The 19,364-nt window shown below is 61.0% G+C and overlaps 2 protein-coding genes across 6 annotated transcripts; one reads left to right on the forward strand and one right to left on the reverse strand.

Annotated features, from left to right (window-relative positions):
- Window positions 1–132: 132 nt before the first annotated feature.
- On the forward strand, window positions 133–13,505 carry RELL2 (RELT like 2). Of its 4 annotated transcripts, XM_088173900.1 has the most exons (8): window positions 134–675; window positions 3,699–3,912; window positions 5,683–5,748; window positions 5,828–5,900; window positions 6,132–6,320; window positions 10,545–11,172; window positions 12,564–12,597; window positions 12,821–13,505. In XM_088173900.1, the coding sequence occupies exons 1-7, from the start codon at window positions 625–627 to the stop codon at window positions 12,594–12,596; spliced, it is 1,254 nt and encodes a 417-aa protein (XP_088030026.1). In that variant the 5' UTR covers window positions 134–624; the 3' UTR covers window position 12,597; window positions 12,821–13,505. The 4 variants fall into 4 exon arrangements, with proteins under 4 accessions (XP_088030025.1, XP_088030026.1, XP_088030027.1 ...); XM_088173902.1 differs by lacking the exon at window positions 134–675; XM_088173899.1 differs by lacking the exons at window positions 12,564–12,597; window positions 12,821–13,505 and having other exon boundaries at window positions 133–675; window positions 10,545–11,476.
- FCHSD1 (FCH and double SH3 domains 1) lies at window positions 13,487–19,326 on the reverse strand. Of its 2 annotated transcripts, XM_088173898.1 has the most exons (19): window positions 18,940–19,324; window positions 18,609–18,706; window positions 18,141–18,186; window positions 17,255–17,328; window positions 16,885–17,029; window positions 16,672–16,808; window positions 16,534–16,597; window positions 16,324–16,452; window positions 16,085–16,207; window positions 15,909–16,004; window positions 15,728–15,835; window positions 15,538–15,642; window positions 15,150–15,380; window positions 14,980–15,063; window positions 14,723–14,879; window positions 14,434–14,639; window positions 14,235–14,331; window positions 14,096–14,163; window positions 13,487–13,937 (listed from the first exon to the last, which is right to left on the reverse strand). In XM_088173898.1, the coding sequence occupies exons 1-19, from the start codon at window positions 18,958–18,960 to the stop codon at window positions 13,872–13,874; spliced, it is 2,055 nt and encodes a 684-aa protein (XP_088030024.1). In that variant the 5' UTR covers window positions 18,961–19,324; the 3' UTR covers window positions 13,487–13,871. The 2 variants fall into 2 exon arrangements, with proteins under 2 accessions (XP_088030024.1, XP_014745088.2); XM_014889602.2 differs by having other exon boundaries at window positions 13,487–14,163; window positions 18,940–19,326.
- Between the last annotated feature and the right edge of the window lie 38 nt (window positions 19,327–19,364).

Here is a 19,364-nt window from a genome sequence, read left to right on the forward strand (position 1 = left end):
AGCACCCACAGTGAGCAATAACTGGGATTTAAACGTGTTGATCCACACGGCTGTACTGGGAACTCACGGAGCTCTGACGTCTCGGGGTGACAACCATGACGAGTGTCCTGTCCCTGCTCCACCAGCTGCTGCCACCAGATAACGCCAGGCTGGGGACATGGGGCCACTCGGGCAGCACGTCCCAGCGCCTGGCTGGGGGAATGGGGTGAGGAGAGGAGAAAGAAACACGTCCCTGCTTCCAGCTGGGATCACTTTGCTGGCTGAGCTGTGTTTCTGGAAGCTGGTCACTGCTCCGGGTATCTTCAGGGTGTTGGAGAAGAGCAAGGGAAGCGTTGGACAGGGATATTTTTAGGTGCTCTTTGTGCTCAGAGAGCAAAAGCAGGCTGTGGTTGAGCGGCCATTAGCTGCTGGGCATGTTTGAAAAGCTGAAACAGGGCTGAGGATTCCGTTTGACACGATGGGATGGAGCAGCTCTGCAGACACGGTGGCGATTTCTGGCCTGAGCATCGAAGCGAAGATCCCAAGAGGAGCCTGGATCTGGGCACTCCAGCCCCTTTAGCTGCCACACGGGGTCAGGGTGGCTGATCCCCCCAAAAGGATCGTGTTCACAACGTTTGTGGGGTGATGTTTGCTCCAATGGCTGCGGAAGAAGTGCGGGAGAAGAGAGGACAAGAGGTAATGTGGAATTTTGCTGGGACCAGAGCCAGCCAAGGGACAGGGTGACACTGTCCCACCAGCCTCTCCTCACTCTGTCCCCTCCCTCCCGAGCCACCTTTTAACATGTCAGTGTTTCCAGGCAATGCCTGGAGAGGGACTGAAGCCTCCAAGGACCTCCAGGATTCCGGAATACCCTGAGAGGGTCCCTGGGAAGGAAGGGCAGGGGTTGGTGGTGCTGGATGAGGTGGGCAGGCAGGAAGAAGGCAGCTGCCTCTCCCAGAGCTCCAGCTCGATTTTCTTGTCTTTAGATCCCACTGCCTGCGCTCTGGGGTCACCCAGGACAGGACAGGAGCTGGGATGGGACAAAGGATGCAGAGCCCAGACTGGGACATGCCAGCCCCCAGGAAATCCTTGGTGTGGGGGCTTTAACCCACGTGGGTTCTGTCCCCATGGCCAGCCTGCTCGGAAGGGACAGCCCCATTTTGTGGATTCACGCCTCAAATGCTGGCAGCTTTGGGGGCAGGCAGGAGCCAGGGTGTTGTTTCTGGGTCACCTGTGATGTGCTGTGTGGGACCATTAAAATTCTAACGGGGTCCTGCAGCGTTGGACTGAGCCCCTGCAGGGACACTGAAGCTGAGGAGGTGGCAGCAGGATGGAGAATAGGAGCAGGTGATCCCTGGTTGGAAGAATCAGGAAGAGAAACACGATCAGTTGGGATAATCCAGCTGCAGAGCCAGGAGGGAGCAGCTTGACAGCAACAGAAGCCCCTCCTCATCCTGGTTCACCCCAAAAAGGTCACCCTGTGTCCCCCAGCGTGTGGAAATGCCTTGAGGCTGTGGGAAAACGGGAATCTCCCCTGGAAATGGGGAGTCCTGCTCAGCATGGCATGGCTGGAGTGGGGAAAGGGGGTGGGAGCTGGAATGGGGCAGGGTGCAGCAATGCACTGGGTGGGCGGGAACGCCCAGGAGGAGAAAAAGCGAATTTATTGTGCAGGACAGCGTGCGTGGGCACGAGGAGAACGGGAATTGGCTCACCATGAGTGCATCCCCTCAGGGCCCTGCAGAAACCCAGACCTGCCAGTTCCCCCCCTGTTCACAAACAAGGGCAAGGAGCAAACTGCCTTGGAGGTTTTACTTTGCGAGGTCTTCCTCAGCAGAAAATTGAATGATGTAGCAGCTTGGTGGTCCGGGGTTTGGAGATCTTTGCTCTCCCATGGCCCAGCAATCCATGGCAGGAGGAAAAGTCTCGTTTTTGCCACAGATGTTCCATCCTGGGACCTGTGTCCCTGCCAGGACAGGGGACAGATGGGTGTCACCTGTGATGTGGTGACCTCCTGAAGTCACCTCCTGGGTGGAGGAGGCTCCTGAGAGCCAACTTGGTCACCTGTGACAGGGACAGGAACCCTCAGCAAGGCACAGGTGACAGCCTGGAGGAGTCACAAATTGTCTCACGGCAAGACACACTCCAGTGGGATAATTCCCAGGGAATGGATCAGTGCTCGGTTCAGTGGAGGTGGGGTGGGAGGGATTTCAAGGGTTGTGTTCCTCAAGGTTTGGGTGCAGAACTGGCAGCTGGCTGAAGGATGGAGAGGAGCAGTTCTAATCTCCAGTAGCAAAGGAGTGGTGAAGCCTCCCAGGGTGAGGATAATGGAGATGGAGGTCATGGGACCACCGTAGCTTGAGATTTCAAACGGTTTAGCCACTCCTTTTTTAGGGAGGAGGGAGACACAGGAGTCTCCCGGGGCTCATTCTCCGCCGTCTCCTCAGTGCTGGGCTCCTCGTGTGGGTGCCTGCACCCCCCTGCCTCCCCCACACTGCTGTGTGATCCGTCCTGCCCTCACCGAGCCCTCACTTCCACCCTTCTTCCCTCCCATCGCCAGGGCTCAGTGCCCTAAAAATCAAGGAAAGGAGGGTGCCAGGGGAGCTCGGGGCTGGCACGCGTGCGGGTGAGGTTATTCACCCCGGCAGCTTCCCCGAGCAGCGCTCCTGCTGCAGCCTCCGGCATCTCCCCGAGCTCCTCTCTCTCTGCACCTTCCTCCGCCGAAACAGCTCCGGAGATTTTTTTTTTTTCTTTTCTTTTTTTTTTTTTTTTTTTTTTTTTTTTTTCCCTGGGATCGGGACAGGCGGGTGCTCTTGTGGCAGAGAGCGGCAGAAGCAGCTGGCTCCTTCCCGGGGAAGGCAGGCAGGGAACCGGGGCCCCGGGGGCCGGAGGATGCTCGCCGCGGTCCCCAGCCGCGGGGATGCGGGGTTGCTAGGAGGCAGGTGAAGGTGAAGGTGAAGGTAAAGGTGAAGGTGAAGGTGAAGGTGAAGAGCAGAGCGCTGCGGAGGACCGCAGGCCCAGGTACCGCCGCAGCGGAGCCGGGGGACAGGCGGGGGGGGAATCTTCTCCGTGCCGGGAAGTGGGAAAGCGGGAGCTGAGCTCTCGGGAAAGGAGCCGGGCCGGAGGGAGCCGGCTCTGTTCTGCGGGAGGACGATGCGGGAGCAGCCGGCGGCTCGGCCCTCCGCCAGCCCGGCTGCCGCGGCTCCCTCCCTCCCTCCCTGCCTGCCGGTACCGGTACCGGTGCCGGTGTCGGTGTCGGTGTCGCTGCGGGGCCTCGGCCGTGAGTAGCGAGGGCTGCGGAGGAGCGGCGCGGAGCTGGAGGATGCTCAGCCATCCTCCGGCAAGGGCGAGCCGGGGGATGCCGCCCTCCGCAGAGCCCCGGGCAGGCCGGGCCGGCGGTGCCCTTGGGAAGCGGCCGGGAAGGGACGGGGCAGAGCCGCAGCCCGGGGCCGGCGGGCCTGCGGGGACGCTGCCGCCAGCGCTGCCCTTGCGATGCCTCTTGCGGGGCCGTGCGGGGCAGCAGTGTCCTTGGGAGACCGCCAGGAGCCACCTCCGGCCGCCGCTGGGCTCCGCACCGCGCCGCATCCTGCGGGGATCGGGCTGAACCCCGGGCATCACCCCCGGCTGGGAGCTGCTCCTTGCCCCGCACCGGGAAGGGGAGGATGGGCACAGGGTGGGGGTGAGCGCCGGGCTCTGACCTTCTGCCTTCCCCCTTCTCCTAGATCCGCATGTCAGACCATCACCACCCCAGCGATGGGGAGTCAGACCCCCAGCACGGCATTACTGTGGTCTTCCTCCTCGTCCTTGTCTTCTTCATCATGGGGCTGGTGGGGTTCCTGATCTGCCACGTCCTGAAGAAGAAGGGTTACCGGTGCCGGACCTTCCGGGACGAGCTTGACCCAGATGACAAAGACGAGGTGGAGGAGCTGCAGGATGGTGAGTGCTGGGGGATGGGGGGGCTCGGTTTTGTGCCTGGTGTGGGCTGGTGCTCCTCATCCACCCTTCTGGGATGTGGGATGAGGCTGGGAGGGTTACCTGTCACGTGTGGCTGGGTTGGGAAAAAGAGCTGGGGAGGTGAGAGCAGCGTGGTGTTCCCTGGGGATGGGAGTGTGAGGGCCAGGGATCCCTCTGATCCACGATCAGAGGTGACAGGGAGGTGGGAAGCAGTGCCTGGCCCTTCCCAAAGGAGCGATATGACCAAAAGGTAATTCTGATGAACATCCAGGACTTGCTGAATCCCCAGCACCTCAATCACAATCCCTGTTCCCTGAAGGAAAACCTCTCCCAGCTGGAGCCTGAGCTGTCTCTCTGCCCCTTGGGCATTAGGATTTCTGGCAGGGAGCCAGCTGATGTTGGCTATTGGTCATATCTTCTTCCAGTCCCTGCTGTGTTCATGCAGACCAGAGACACAGGGGTGTTGCTAGAAGGGGAAGGGACTTGCAGGGAATTTTTTCCATCACTCTGGGGTGGTTGGATTGAGAAGTTGCTGCTGCATCGAGCGTGGGTGCCTGGCCCAAGCGAGCTCTGTCATTCCGTGGTTTCCTGAGACTCTGCTCAAGTGGGGAACAACATTCCCAGGCTGAGAACAGCCACATGGTGCTCCAGAACTCCTCCAGCTCCCATGTGCAGTGCTGGGGAGGATCAGCAGCTCCTGCTCGTTGCCTGTGCTCGGGAGGGAAATGCAGTTCCTTCAGCTCAGCCGTGGATGCAGCCAGAGCTTCCAGGTGTCCATGGATGTGCTCCTCTGGCTTCAGTGTCTTGGCTTTACACGGCATGGAGACAGTGCTGGAACCTTCCAGGATGGGCTTTGCCCTCTGGAGACATCACAGCCCAGGGAAACATCTCCATGGGCTTCCAAGATCATGGTAGCAGCCCTGGAGTCTTTGAGGCAGCTCCAGCCTGCTTCCAGGAACATCTGCCACTGCTGACCAGCCTGGAGATCCATCCATCCATCCATCCATCCATCCATCCATCCATCCATCATCCATCCACCCATCCATCCATCCACCCATCCATCATCCATCCATCCATCCATCCATCCATCCATCCATCCATCCATCCATCCATCATCCATCATCCATCCATCCATCCATCCATCCATCCATCCATCCACCCACCCATCCATCCACCCATCCATCCATCCATCCATCCATCCATCCACCCATCCATCCACCCATCCATCCAGACCTCCTGCCTCCAACAGCAGCTGGAAGAGGTTGAGGTGAACTCTGTGGATGAATTCCACACCAGAGCAGGCACCAGCCAAGATTCCTCAGAGCAGTCTTTAAGCTTTTCTTAGTGGGCAGCTCTGGGGCTCTCCCTGTCATTGTGTGTTCCTCGTTTCTGTGTTTAGTGAGTTCCAGAGAGTTTATTTTCTGTGGATTTGCCCTCTTTACCCTTGGAGCCTTGAGCACTTGCAGCATCCTGCAGCCAGGGCTGGATAAGGACCCTCCTCTTTTGACTTTTTGGAACTTTTTCTCCAGGTGCTCCCCTGTTCTGAAGGAGCACCACCACCCCCTCTCCCTGCACACTCAGCTGCTGGCTCAGCCCTTTGCTTTCCAGCATGAGGGATCTGCTGTTCCCCGGTGGCTCCCCAGTGTGACAGGGGACACGAGGCTCCTCCAACACCTGCAGCCCCTCCTGGGAAGGGATGAGCGAGCAGAGTCCCCAAATCCCAGCCCTCAGTGCCACATTGTCTCTTTGCAGACGAAGAGGATGAGAAGAACGATGACACCGTGGAGAAGATCGTGAGGTGCATCATCCAAAACCAAGGTGAGCGTTTCCATGGGCCAGCCCAGAGCCGTGCTGACCACCCTGGCTGACCCATTCCTGTTTTTCCTTCTCTCTTCAGCAAATGTGGAGGCCCTCAAGGAGATGTTGGGGGAAAATGAAGGGGATGTGCCAGTGCCAGTGCCTGTGCCCAGGTGAGGGATGCTCATAGCAGCTTGTGGCTGCTGCAGGGGGAGGGACAAGCAGCCCCTTTCCAGCATCTTCCCAATGGGGAGTTCTGCTCTGCTGAGGGTTTTGAGGAGTGCTTTGAGCTTTTCCTCCCCAGCAGAGGTCCCCCCCAGAGCCGGGGCTTGCTGCAGTGGGGCTGCACCGGGGTTGGGACATCCCCCCGAGGTGACACAGCCTGTCATGCGCTTCTGTTGCAGCATTTGTCCCCACAGCAGCAGCCAGGACGGGGGTCCCCCTCACCACCACACGGTGCACCTGGGCTCCACGCAGGCCCCCTGCATCCACTGCAGCAGGAGGAAGAGGCACCCACTGCAGCGCCAGGGGAGGTCCAAGGAGGGCAAAAGCAGGATGCTTCCTGGAGAAACCACTGTCTTCTCAGTGGGCAGGTACCCCAGTGAGCTTTGCCAGACATTTCCCTGCTGGAATGAGCACCACGGGCTCTCCTCTGTCCTCCCGTTCCTTCCCCCTTCTCTGCTTGCCCACGGTTCCCTCTTGCTGCTGTGCATTGAGCAGCAGCTCTGCAGCTGGAGCTCCTGAGGAGCCAGGTGGTTCCTGCACCTGGAAATGCCTGTGGTATGTGGCAGGCTGTGATGCACCGGTGGCTTCCCTCCTTCCCTGGGAAGGTGACTCAAGCTGGGTTTTCCTGCTGAGTCAGTGCTGGGCACAGCCTCAGCTCCGTGTCCTTTCAGAGCTCGCTGTCCCAGCTCGGTGCAAGCTGGGTCCTTGCTGCCCAACTGGGGGCTTTTAGGACCTCATTGAGGGGGCGACAGAGGGGACAGCATGTCCCAGGTGCAAGCCAGCACCTCCTCAGAATGAAAGAGTGGCTGTGCTGCTCCAGGTTGCCGCTTCACACCGTGTCTGTAATTAGATGACAGCAATGTAAGAGTAGGGGAGTGTTCCTGATACTTCCCAGTCCCCACCTGGTTTCACCTCAGGGGACTTCCCGAGCTTCCTGTGGTCTCGGTGTAGTCACTAACCTGTAGAACAGTCTGTGGGCTCGCCCAGGCTGCCCCATTGCTCAGCAGAAAGGGTTGGCAAAGTCCTGCTGGGCTTGGCTCCCTCCTGGCTGCGGTGACTGGGGCAACTGCTGGTCCCTGCATGGCCACTGTGGTGAGACACAGAGCTCTGTCATGCTCAGGTTGTGCACAAGGTCTTGGTTCAGGGCCTGAGCCTTGAGGAAATTCCATGTTGTGGTCCAGAGATGCAGTCCTTTCATGGGAATGCTGAGCCAGAGCGGGCAGGGAATCATGGAATGGTTTGGGTTGGAAGGACCTCAAAGTTCAAATCATTCCACCCCTGCCATGGGCAGGGACACCTCCCACCATCCCAGGCTGCTCCAGCCTGGCCTTGGGCACTGCCAGGGATCCAGGGGCAGCCACAGCTGCTCTGGGCACCCTGTGCCAGGGCCTCAGTGCCCTCCCAGGGAACAATTCCCTCCCAACATCCCATCCATCCCTGCCCTCTGGCAGTGAGAAACCATTCCCTGTGTCCTGTCCTGTGGATTTTTCCACCACCACGGGCAGGAGCCTCAGCAGGGAGGTGAGCTGGGGCTTTCAGGGGGGAGCTGGAGAAGCAGAGAGACCTGCTGGACCTCCCCAGGCTGAATTTCAGCTGAGATCACATCTTGTGGCCACTGCCAGCTCCTGGCTCCCCCCGTGCCCGGTGCTGCCCTTGGAGGGGGTGCCCAGCAAAGCCAGGGCTCTGCACAGTTGTGTGCTCACCACTAATTCATTCCCTGGCTGGTGCCCAGCTCCATCCACTCCTCCCTGTCCTTTGTCCGTGCTCTTCCCAGTCTCCTCTCAGCACTCAGAGTGCTGGACAGGATGCTCTCCTTTCCCAAAGGCACCTTCCCTCAATTCCTGTTTTTTTTTTTTTCTCTTTAACCCTCTTAATATCCCAGCCTTCTCCACAGGGCAGCCATTCCATTTCTCCAAGGCTTGATTTTCAATCTTGAGTCTCTTTGGTACCAGGTCCAGCTGCTGAAGGACCTATGTGCCCATGAGGTACAATCCCCCCACCTCCAAATTCTGCTTTTTATCTCCAAGCTGGCCCCTTTTCTCCTCCAGATCCTGGAGGACTTTTCCAAGATTGCATTTCCTGTGTCTTGTTTATGACAAATATCTCAAAGTACTTTGACTCAGCACTGACCCTACAAGACAGAGCTTCTTTAACTCACCTCTGGAGTTAAAGACACACCCTCAGGTCTTGTTCTCTTTTATTTTTGGTCTTATTTTTGCCTTGGATGCAGTGTTTGAGCCCCCTCCTACATGGAATGAGCCCTGGTCCTGGTAGGCACAGGTTTATCCCTGAGAAGTGGAAAGGATGGGAGCTGTGGAGGTCCACAAGATCCAGGGTGAAGCATGGGGCATCTGAGGAAGTTTTTAAACCTGGAAAATTAGAAAAGGATGATCTAATTGTTCTCTAACACTTCCCAAAGGGTGGGTGGAGTTTAAATGAAGCTGGAACAAGACTCTCATCAGAGATGCACTGGGAAGGGCAAGAGGCAATGGCCAAGAGTTACACAAGAGAAATCCAGAAAAGATGCAAGGAAAAACTGTTCTGCCATGAGAATGGTGCAGCATTCAACAGGGCCCTGAAGAGTGGGGAAATCTCCAGCCCTGAAGATTTCCAAAACCTGACTGGACAGGGCTCTGGGCAAAGTGTTTGAGGGTGGGAGGTGGCACAGATATGAGCAGGGGTCTGGACTGGAGACCTCCTGAGGGAATTTTGCACCTAAATTGTTCTAAATTTCAGGGTTATGTATGGTATAGGATGATTTACCACAGCTCAGTGCTTTCCCTCAACCACTCATAGTCAGTGGCAGAGTTTGTCCATAAAACATCTCTGTCCATCAGCCAGGGTGTGTCACATCCCACTGAACCCAAAGCCTTGGGGATGCTGCTGAGGCAGCCAGGGCTCCTCTGCCAGAGTTTCCCTCACCAGCCAGAATTTGGCTACGTTACCTCTTGTGCCCTCTCCAGTCCAAACCCTTCCTGCTCTCTGAAGCCACTCCTGACCGTTCCATGACATTGCTCAATGGCATTACCAGGAAATGTTCCTGTCACTTGTGTCTCCTTGCCGTCCCTCTTCAGGACCAGAACATTCTTTGGTCTCCCCAAATCGCAGTGCTGGTGTCTTATCTCCAAATATCTGGACAGACCTGAAAGGTCACATTTGCTGCTGCTTGGCCTGACCTGAGCAGTCCCTGTGGGAACCTTCTCTGGAGCTGGAGCATTTCTTATCTCGACCTTCCCAATCCTGAGCAGCTTTCTGGCCCTGCTGAGGGGTCAGTGCTGTCCACAGGCTGGGCTCCTTCACCTCTGCCAACTCACCTGGCATCTCTTTTATCTTCTGGACCTCTCTGCTTTTTCCTTTGGAGCAGCAGTGCTGCCACGTGCTTGACCTTTGGGTCTTGCTCTTCTTCCCACATCCCACACCAGCAGTACTTGAACTTTCTGAAATTGTGCTTTGCCCCGACCCTGACTTGCAGCTGAGCCTCAGCAGAGCCAGGCCTTTGGCTTTTCCATGTGCAGTCCATGTGGGTGAGCCATGGGGTGAGCCACCAGGTCTCAGTGGTGGCACTGGAGTGCTCTGGCTGGGGGACACCAGCTCACCATGGAGGAGATTTCCTGTCTGCTGGTCCAGCTGGTGAGGAGGAGTCACAGCGTGTCACCACCAGCACAATCACAATTCAGATTTTCAAGCTTTGCTGACACCTCACCCCTCCCAGGCTGAGGGAACTGGGAGAGGAGAGAGCTCCAAGGAGACTTTAGAGCCTCTTCCAGTGCCTAGAGGGGTTCCAAGAGGGATGGAGAGGGACAAGAGCACAGAGTGACAGGACAAGGGGAATGGCTCCCTGCTGTCACCAGGCAGGGTTAGAAGGGATATTGGAAAGAAATTGGTGGGGAGGCCCTGGCACAGGGTGTCCAGAGCAGCTGTGGCTGCCCCTGGATCCCTGGAAGTGTCCAAGGCCAGGCTGGATGGGGCTTGGAGCAACCTGGGTGAGGGGAATTTGTCCCTGGGGGTGGGACTGGATGATCCTTTAGGATCTCCTTCCAACCCAAGCCATTCCATGAGTCTGTGATCCCTCTTCTCCCCACATGCAATGTTGCACCACCCCTGATTATGAACCCACCTTTGAGGGTGTCAGAGCCATTCCTGCAGCTCTTGTGCCCACCCAGGAGCTCTGAGCTGTTACCTGCTCGTGGTGGAACCTTGGTGAACCCCTCAGGTACCATCCACCCCTCCAGGGGATGGTGTAATACTTAGTCTGGCAGATTTTAGCCAAACAAATCCTTCAGCCTTTGATCCCTGTATCCAAATCACTGCCAAAATCTTGTCCCTGCCCTCACTGAGGGCATGCTGTCATCCAGGTTGTCTCTGAGCATTTCCAAGAGCTGCAGTCCATCTTGCTGCTGGGAAGACAAGACCTGGATTGAGCTTTCCACCAAGACTTCCAGAGAAGTCTTTCTGTTTGTTTTGCTCAAAAATGAAGGGAAGATGAGTTTGGGGGCATGGCTTGAACGGGTCTGAAAAGTTGGGAGAGGGGCTGGAGGTACAGGGAATCCATCTGGGGGGGGAAAGACCTCAGTGTCCTGTCCCCATTGCAGGTTCCGTGTCACACACATCGGGAAGAAACCTCCCGTGCAGGAGCAGCAGGACGGAGCTCTGCCCGCCGGCAGCCGGCAGGCGAGCACGGAGGAGCTGGAGCGCAGCAGCGAGAGGCTCCAGCGGGAACGGGCTCTCAACGGGACTGTCCCCACGGGTGGTGGCCTGCACAACGGAGCCATCCCCACGGCCACCCTGAGTGGCAGAAGCGCCGAGCAAAGCCTGTCCGCCAGCCCAGCCGCCAACACAGCGGCCAGCTCCGGCACCCGTGACAGCCGGAGGGCGGGCGGGGGGTCCGGTCCGGTGGGACCCGGCCCAGCGGGGTCCCTGCAGGATGCTGGCTCTGCTCTCGGTCCAGCGGGGTCCTTGCAGGATGCTGGCTCTGCTCCCGGCAGCTCGGGTCGCCAAAGGAGGCTCATGAGCATGCCAGCGCTGGGAGCGTCGAGTCCCGACATCCCAGGAGAGCTGGCGAGGGAAGGAGCCGGCATCTGCCTGGAGGAGATGGGACTGGAGTCGGCAGATGAAGTGTCGGATATTCACGGGAGCCTGAGTCTGCAGGAACAGGCTGAGGAGTTGGGGAGAGACGACAGCAGCAGGAAACAGCCCGGAGGGGAGGACGGGAGGCAGCAGGTATGTCCCTCCTCTTCCTCGTCCCCATGGGGTCCCCTGGGCTGGATTTCCCACCCATTTTCCGGTGTCTGAGGCAGTGGAGTGACTGTGACAGGTCCCACCCTGCTGGTTCCTCCTTTTCCTTTGTGGTTGAGCTCTCTGGGAGCAACCATTGGGATTTTGACCTGGAGAACTCCAGTGCTGCACGTGGTGTCCCCCAAAACCTCGCCTCGATGGGGCTCAATGTGGCCAGTAAGGAACAGGCAGGGACAGATTTCTCCAGGAGCTTTTCTTACCCTGAAGGCCAGGAAATGGTGAAGCCAAATAGTTATTTCTTGGCTGTTTTTTCCCTGCTCCTGAGGAGCTCCTGCCTGGAGCTCCCAGCACCCAAATATCTCCCAATATCCCACCCAACCACCTTGCTGGAGAGGTTAGAAAGCTCCAGGGGTTTTGTCCCTGGAATTACCTCTGTGCTGTTACCTGAGAGCAAATGAGGCTGCTGGTGGTGGTTCAGACACCCAGCATTTCACTCACAGACTCACACACTCATTCGTGGTTCTGCAGCTGGGAAAAGGTGATTTTCATGGAAGGGGTAATGTAATGTCAACAGCCCGAAGAGCTGGCCTTGACTTGCCTCACAAAACCAGCACCGGGCACACTCTGAAGAAAAAGGAAACCAAGTGCCTGGGTAAAATTCCTGGCATGCTTCAAAGCCATGGAGATCCCCTGGGGCTGGTTGAGCAGGAGCTCCACGGGCTGGGCACGGCCCAGGCACATGCCAGGAGCCCTTGGCAGGGGATGGGATGGGGAAGGGCTGGGTCAGCATGAGAGAGGCCTGGGAAAGGTGCCTGGCTGGATGCTGGAAAGGACAAAGCAGGATCCCACAGTTTCCCTCTTTGGTGACCAGGCTGGAAGGTTTGAGCTGCTCCATGGAGAAGGCAGGATAGAACTGATGAGCTCTTCCCCAGAGACCTGGGGAGGTGGTGACAGGTCCTGCTGTGTCCCACTGAACCTTGGGTGATCCCTCTGCTCCCTGGGGAAGCAGTGACGTGCAGGGAAAGCCCAGGTGATGTCTGTCCCCTGTGCAGTGCCAGGCTCTTGCCCTGGATGCTGCACGTGGTGCTGGGGTGCTCCAGGACACGGGGTCCCAGGAGAACGGTGATGGGATGTTTGTCACCAAGCCCTGGTGCCGCTGGAGGCGTCCCCCATGCCCTCAGTCACAGCCAGAGCCAGCACGAGGGGTGTTGGGCGCGGCTCATCACGTCCTGCAGGTGATGGGGAGGGCAGAGGAGGTGCCTGGGCTGCAGTCGCTCCTGGACACTCAGGGGGGTTCTCCCCTCCGTGGCCAAGGGGGACCCCCAGCCCAGCACCCGCTCCCATGGGAGCGCTGACATCCCTCCTCCATCCCACAGGAGCCCAGCGCCGCGGAGCAGGACCGTGTGTGACGTGAGTGCTTGTCCCCTGCCCCTGGGACAATGTCTGGGATGGGAGGGCACCGTCAGTGTCCCCGCCTGGTGGCTCTCAGAGATGGAGAGAGGATGAACCCTTTCTCCAGGGGGTTGGGAATGCCCATCCACAGGCACGGTGACACCGGGAAATGCCACCTGTGGGTGCTGGGGAAGTGCCACGGCTGTGGTGACAACACAATACCCTGCCTCTCTCTCCACAGCTCCTCTCCGCTCCCGGCTGGAGCGTGGACGGGAGGCGCGCAGCCCCCGCACCCCTCGGGGCTGGGGGGGCTCTGCCGTGGGGAGCCGTGCCCGGTCCCGGGTGGGCAGCTACGCGCTTGGCATGGCCGGAGCGACGCGCCCGCGGCACCGACAGCCGCGCTCGGCGCCAGCCTTCATCCCATTGGCAATAGGTACCCGAGTCCCACCCAGCGCACCCTCCCCGAGGTCACCGGACACTCCCCCGAGGGACCCTCGGGCCTGGCAGGGGCAGGACAGCACCCAGAGCCCGCTGCCCCCGCGCCCCCCCAGCTCCGGGGCGAGGATGTGAGGGGGCCGTGGCGAGGGGCAAGGATGGAGGCAGCGGCTTGAGTTCCCCCTCCCCACCCCGGGGGCGGTGGGGAGCACCCCCAGACCCACCCGGCACGTTCAGCACAGAGCACAGCCCCCCCTTCCCAGCCGGGCACCCCTGCCACGCAGAGTGGGCACAGGCACAAATCCTGCACTGGCAGGTCCCCGGGAGATGCTGGAGGAGAAAGGAGCTCCCAGCCCCATCCCACAGGCACAGGAGGGGCCGCAGCCCGGCCCTGGGGGCGGGATGGCCCCCGGCCAGGCCAGCCCCGGGAGCTGCGGTGTGTAACGCCCTGTACATAGACGAGCTACAACCATTAAAGCTGCTGAACCCCTCGCCAGGGCCAGCGGGATTTATTGGGAACAGCCTCCCCATGCCCACTCCTGCCTGTGGGGGCTGCTGGGGTGCAGAGATGAACCAGGAACCACGGTTGTGCTGGGAGTGCACGGGCAATGCCAGGCAGGAAGGGCAGAGGCAGGAGGGGGTGAGATGGGGCCTGGCTGTGGCACTGGGAACCCCAAAAAAATGGTTCTGGGTGCTGTACTGGGATGCAGGACTACTCTGCAAGCAGCACCGGGCAGGATGCAGCCCCTGGAAAGACCAGCTCGGGATATAGGGCAGCACCAGCCCCTGCTGCTGGGACAGCAGGGTGTGATGGTTTGCTTGGGCACAGCTTTTTGGGGGTTCTGGGGCTGGGGGGGTCAGCTGAAGTGAAGCTCGGGGTCGGGCTCGGGGGCTCTGCCGGGCGGCGGGGGCGGCGCACGGAGCTGCAGAGAGGGAGAGGAGAGGGAAAGGGAGAGGAGTGATGCCAACACACTGAGGCCACTCATCCCCCTTCAGACCCCCCAAAACACACGGGTGGCTCCATTACAGAAGGGCTGGGGCAGGTTTTGGGGTCACAGCATCCCAAAACGAAGGGACTTACCGGCCGTAAGCGTGTGGCTGCCAGGTCTGGAGAGCTCTGCCCGCTGCTCGTGCCATCCTGCCGGCAACCTGGGAGGGCCCAGCAGCTCAGCCTGGCTTTTGGGGCTCCCCCAGCCCCTCCCCAGCTTCCCCAGACTCACCTCCCAGCGCTGTCTCAGGAGCAGGGCTGGGGACCAGGCTGGCCCCGGGTGCGAGGCCGGGAGGGGAGAAGGGCGGAGGGGACGGTGATGGCAGCTCCTGGGAAGACACAGCCAAGAGGGATGGGGATGGTGGGAAGGGGGAATGGTGGGTGGGGCGCTGCCCACGGCAGGGTGACACAAGGACCCTCCTGCCACCAACCTGCCCGGCTGCCTCGCGGCCCCCGGTGAGCTCCTCCACCACCAGGGAGGGGAAGACGCCGACGCGGCCATCGAAGTCTCCGGTCCAGAAGCCATCGTCCACCTCGCCAGCGGCACGGGGCAGCACCCGGATGATGGCACCCTCAGGGAAACTCAGCTCCTCGGGGCTCTGCCCCTCGTAGTCGTACAGGGCTCGCACCAGCCAGGCTGTGGGGAGGGTGGGGAGGGGGCTCAGCACCCTCAGGATCCCGTCCCCCCTCCGTGGGGTGGGGGTGATGCCCAGCACTCACCTCCAGGCTCCAGCACCAGTTCTGCAGCCATGATGCTGGAGAGCTGGCGGTGCAAGGCAGAGGGTCCTGGGGGGCCGAGACCAGCCCCCGAGTCACACCCCAGGGACAGCAGGTACTTCTCAGGGACATAGCCGACCTGCCCTGCCTTGTTCCGAGCCTGAGGAGGCAGAAACCACGTGAACATCCCAGGCTCCAGAGTGGGGACCTCCAAAAGGTGTCCCCCAGTATGGGGGGGGGGGGGCTCAGCCTGCTCCCACCTTCACCCATTCCTCTGCGTCCCCATCCTCGATGATCTCCAGCTCCTCGCCTTGGCTGATGGACAGCTCATCCGCCTGGCAGCCCTGCAGGAGATGGGGACAAAGTGGCAGAGGGGCTGAGGTGCCACCCCTGGGCATGCAGGGTGAGGACCAGGCAGGCAGGGCCATACCTGGTAGCCAAAGATCACCCGGCAGGTGTAGGGGTAGGTGCGAGCAGCAGGCCCAGGCTCATTGTCCTCATCTGGCTCGTCACTGTCCTCGTAGTCATCGAACTCAGATGGGTCCAGCCCCGTGGGGGTCTCCTCACCTGTCCCCACCATGGCTCCAGCCAGCCAGGTGTCCACATCCAGCCCTGCCGCCCGCAGCAGTGCCAGCCGTGCCTCCGCCTTCACTCGGCTCACCTGGGGACACCACACATCGTCACAGCGCCCAGGATACCTCTGGTGGCATCCCCAGCACCACACCCTCAGTGCAGCATCCCCTCCCTGTCCCTACACCCCCCACCCTGGGGGTGACAGACCTGGAAGCCACCCCAAGCTCCCTGGCTGGGGCTCCCACCTCTGCTTTCCGGATGTTTTCCCTCGCTTCTTCCATCTGCCGCTCCACGGCCGCCGCTTCCGCCTCCAGCCCCTGCTGCCTCCTGGCCTCCAGCCGCTGCAGCACCTGGGTGGGCACCCACAGCTCAGAGGGGGCTGGAAAAGCCCCTCCCTGAGCCCTCTGGTGCTCCATGGGGCAGGACAACCCTCACCTCCTCACTGTGTGCCCTGTTCTTGTGGTCCCGGGCCACCCGTGTGGCCCAGCGCCGTGCCTCCTTCTCCAGGCTGGCCCCGTCGTCTGCTGGTGGCAGCAGGCACACCTGGGCAAGGACATGGGGTGACAAGGGGGTGGCTGGAGGGACCCCACCTTGCTGTATGACCCGCTTCACTCACCTCCTCCACCCCGGCGAGCTGGAAGCGCTGCTTGGGCGCCAAGGAGAAGGCGGGGTGGTCCTGCAGGAAGAGGAGGAGGTCCTGCTCCCAGCACACCTGCAGCAGGGGAGCAGCGTGGGGCTGGGGGCTCACCTGTGCCCTCCTGTCCCACCCAGCTCGTGGGATGGTGCTGTTACCCGTGCAGATGCCTCCACAACACCCTGGAACCAGTCCCGGGTGGCCCGGCAGGTCTCCACCTCCGTCCGGCTGGCGACCGACAAATGCTCCCGGAGGCGCTCGTAGAGGTCCCCGTCCAGTGCCTGGGGAAAAGCGCGTGGGAACCCCCCCAGCACTGCCACATCCCCCCACTGCAGTATCCCTGACCCCCCCAGGGCAGCCAGCCCTGACCTTGGGGATGGGTCTGGGCATCTCCTACCTGCATGGCCGCGGGCAGCTCCACACGCTGGTAATGCTCCAGGTGGGCAGAGGCAGACACCAGGGCGAAGCTGTACTCGTTCTGCACCCCTGCCAGCTGCCTTGAGTGCTCAGCCAGTCGTGCTGAGAACTGTGGGGACGTGGACAGTGAGGTTTGGTGATGGTGCCCTGCATCCACCCACTCGGGTACCGTGCCAACCCTCGCACTGACCTTGGCACTGAGCTTTTGCAGACTGGCCTTGGTGTGAAATATCCGCCGGTCGCTCTTGCGGAGGCTGGGGAGGATGGGAGGGGGGTGTGAGACCACCCTGCAGCCACAGCACGCCCTGGCTCCGTGTCCCCCACTCACCGTGCCTCCACATCGGCCGCCTTGTCCTTGGCCACCTCGCTGCTGCGCTGGAGGTGGCTGAACTGCTTCTTGGCCTTGTCGAGCTCCTTCACCGTCTCCAGCAGCTCCGCCTGCGCCTTCTGCAGCCTCTCGATGCCCTGTGGGGAGCGTCAGCTGCGGGGGGACAGCTGTCCCCACTGCCCGGGCACAGGGGACATGTCCTTGTCCCGGTACCTTCTTGAGTGTCCTCTCCTTGGCGAGGCGGGCGCTGCGGGCGGCCTCGGCGGCCAGGGCTCGGTAACTCTCGGAGGAGGTGACACGGAGCTGCCCGGCGTGTGCTGTCCCCTCGATGACACCTCTCCAGACAGCAGCCACGCTCCTGTGGGCACAGGGATAACACAGGGCGGGGCACTCCCTGCCCCTCGACAGATTTTGGGGATGCCCAGCAGGACCGCCAGTGCCCCCAGTCCCAGCAGGGCGCTGGAGTTTGGGACACCCCTAAATCCTGGTTGGCATTAAGCATCTCTTCAAGTTGGGAGGGCCGTGGGTGGGAATAGCCAGCCCCAGCTGCTTGTCCCCAGCCCTGTCCCTGTCCCCAGCCCACCTGGAGTCGCCGGCCTCGCCACGGCCCCGCTGCCAGTCTCTCTTCACGAACTGGCTCGCCAGCCTCTGCAGCGCCTGGGGACAGACCTGGCATCACTCCCCGACCCTGCTGAGCACCCCAGCATCCACCACACCCCCAAATTTGGGCTCTCCCGGCCCAGCTGCCCACCCCACGGACCTGGGGACACACGTGTGTCCCCCCAGAGCACAGACACACACATCCCCGTGGCTCAGTGTCAGCAGGAATCCCATTGTGCTCCCCATAAGAAAATAATTTTGAGGGGCAGTCACCACAATGAAAGGACCCCTCTGCTGCGACTTTAGGGACAGAGCACCTGCAAGGGGACATCAGCGAGGGACACTGGCTGTAGAGAAGAGTAGAGGAGCCCCAGCAAAGCCAAGCACAGCAAGACCCCAACCCTGGGGGGATGGTGACCCTCAGCCTGGGGGGTATGAGGGAGGGGACACAGTGACCATCTGCAGGAAAGGGGGACACAATTCTGCTGCAGTACATCCCCAAGAGACGCTGCAGGGCCATCTCACATCAAAACCAAACTCTGACATTTCAAAGCAGTGTCCTGCGATGACCCAGCAGACAGCAGAGCCCAGCGGTTTCCTCCTCCCACAAGGTTTTCCCTCCAGGCTCTCAAAACACCCAAGGTTTGAGCCATGCTGTGCTCAGCAGAGCCCCCAGCGGGTGCTGAACGTGTCAGGGTCCTCCTGGCACGATGAACCATCTGCCACCACCCTCCGGGACCAACACATGCACATCCAGCACATCTGAGCAGCCACGCTCAGATAATTTCAGCGGCTGCCCATTGCCTGCATGGGGCCGTGCCCAGATCCTGCCCAGGACATCGATCCTGAATCCCGTGGCATCTCCTTACCTGCCCGTACTCCCTGTCAATGGTGGCCCTCTGCTTGCTGTAGGACCTGGGAGAGAGGGGACAGAGAGGGCACACAGAGAGGGGCAGGGAAGGGACATCCCAGCCATCACCCCCTACCACCACCCCCCTGCCACTATCCTGTCCCCATCAGGCCACCCCAGTGGGTGATGGAGCTCATGACCTCGAGGTGACAGGCTCAAGGTGAGCCATGCCCGGTCCCTGGACAGTGCAATGAGCTGCCTGGTCTCAGCTTGGGGGGACACACACACACACACACACACACACACGGGATGAGCTATTTCATCTCAGCCTGGGGACACACACATGGGATGAGGTGCCCGGTCTCAGCTTGAGGACAAACACACACATACATGGGATGAGCTGCCTGGTCTCATCTTGGGGACACACACATATAGGATGAGCTGCCCTGTCTCAGCTCGACCCGGCTGTCACACGTGTGGGCCCTACCTGATGTCCTCCAGCAGCTCGGCATCCCTCTGCTGTTTGCTCTGCAGGCCCGACAGCTGCTCCAGGAGATGGACCCGCAGCTCCTGGGTGAGCTTCACCTGCGGGATGGTCCCGCTCAGCCCCGCGGCCCCGGCGGGGATGGATGCGGGGATGAATGCGGGGATGCGGTGCCCCCCATGCCCGGGTACCCCCAGTCCTGAGCGCGGCCTCGCTTCCCCAGCCCCGTGAGGCTCCGCCGGGGGCGAGTCTCGGTCACGGCTGCAGGAGGGAGGACCCGGTGCCGGTGACCCGCCCCGTGGCCCGGCCTGGCCCGGCGCGGCCCCGCGCTCACCTTGCGCGGTGGCGGCTGCATCGCTGCGCTGCCCCGGTGCCGGTTCCGATCCCAATCCCGGTGCCGGTTCCACGATCGCCGCCGCCCCGATCCGCGTGTGCGGAGCCCGGAACTGCCGGGCCGGGCTCGCCCCGCCCCCACAGGCCCCGCCCCGTTGAGCAGACCACGCCCCCAAGGCGAGCCCTGCCCCGATTAGGCCCCGCCCACAACGCAGTACATGGACACGCCCCAGACAACGCCCCCAATGACACACCATATAACCCCGCCCCTTTGCTGACGTCTGCGGAGAGGCCACGCCCAGCGCGCCCAGCGCGCCCCGCCCCTCGGGGCTGCAGCGCCGCCTGGTGGTCGGTGCTGCACGTGTGAGCGGGGCGATGGGACAAGGGGACAGAGGGACACGGGGACAGGGGATAGGGGGGATACGG

Source organism: Sturnus vulgaris, chromosome 15, assembly GCF_052056855.1.
Source record: "Sturnus vulgaris isolate bStuVul1 chromosome 15, bStuVul1.hap1, whole genome shotgun sequence".
NCBI lineage: Eukaryota > Metazoa > Chordata > Aves > Passeriformes > Sturnidae > Sturnus > Sturnus vulgaris.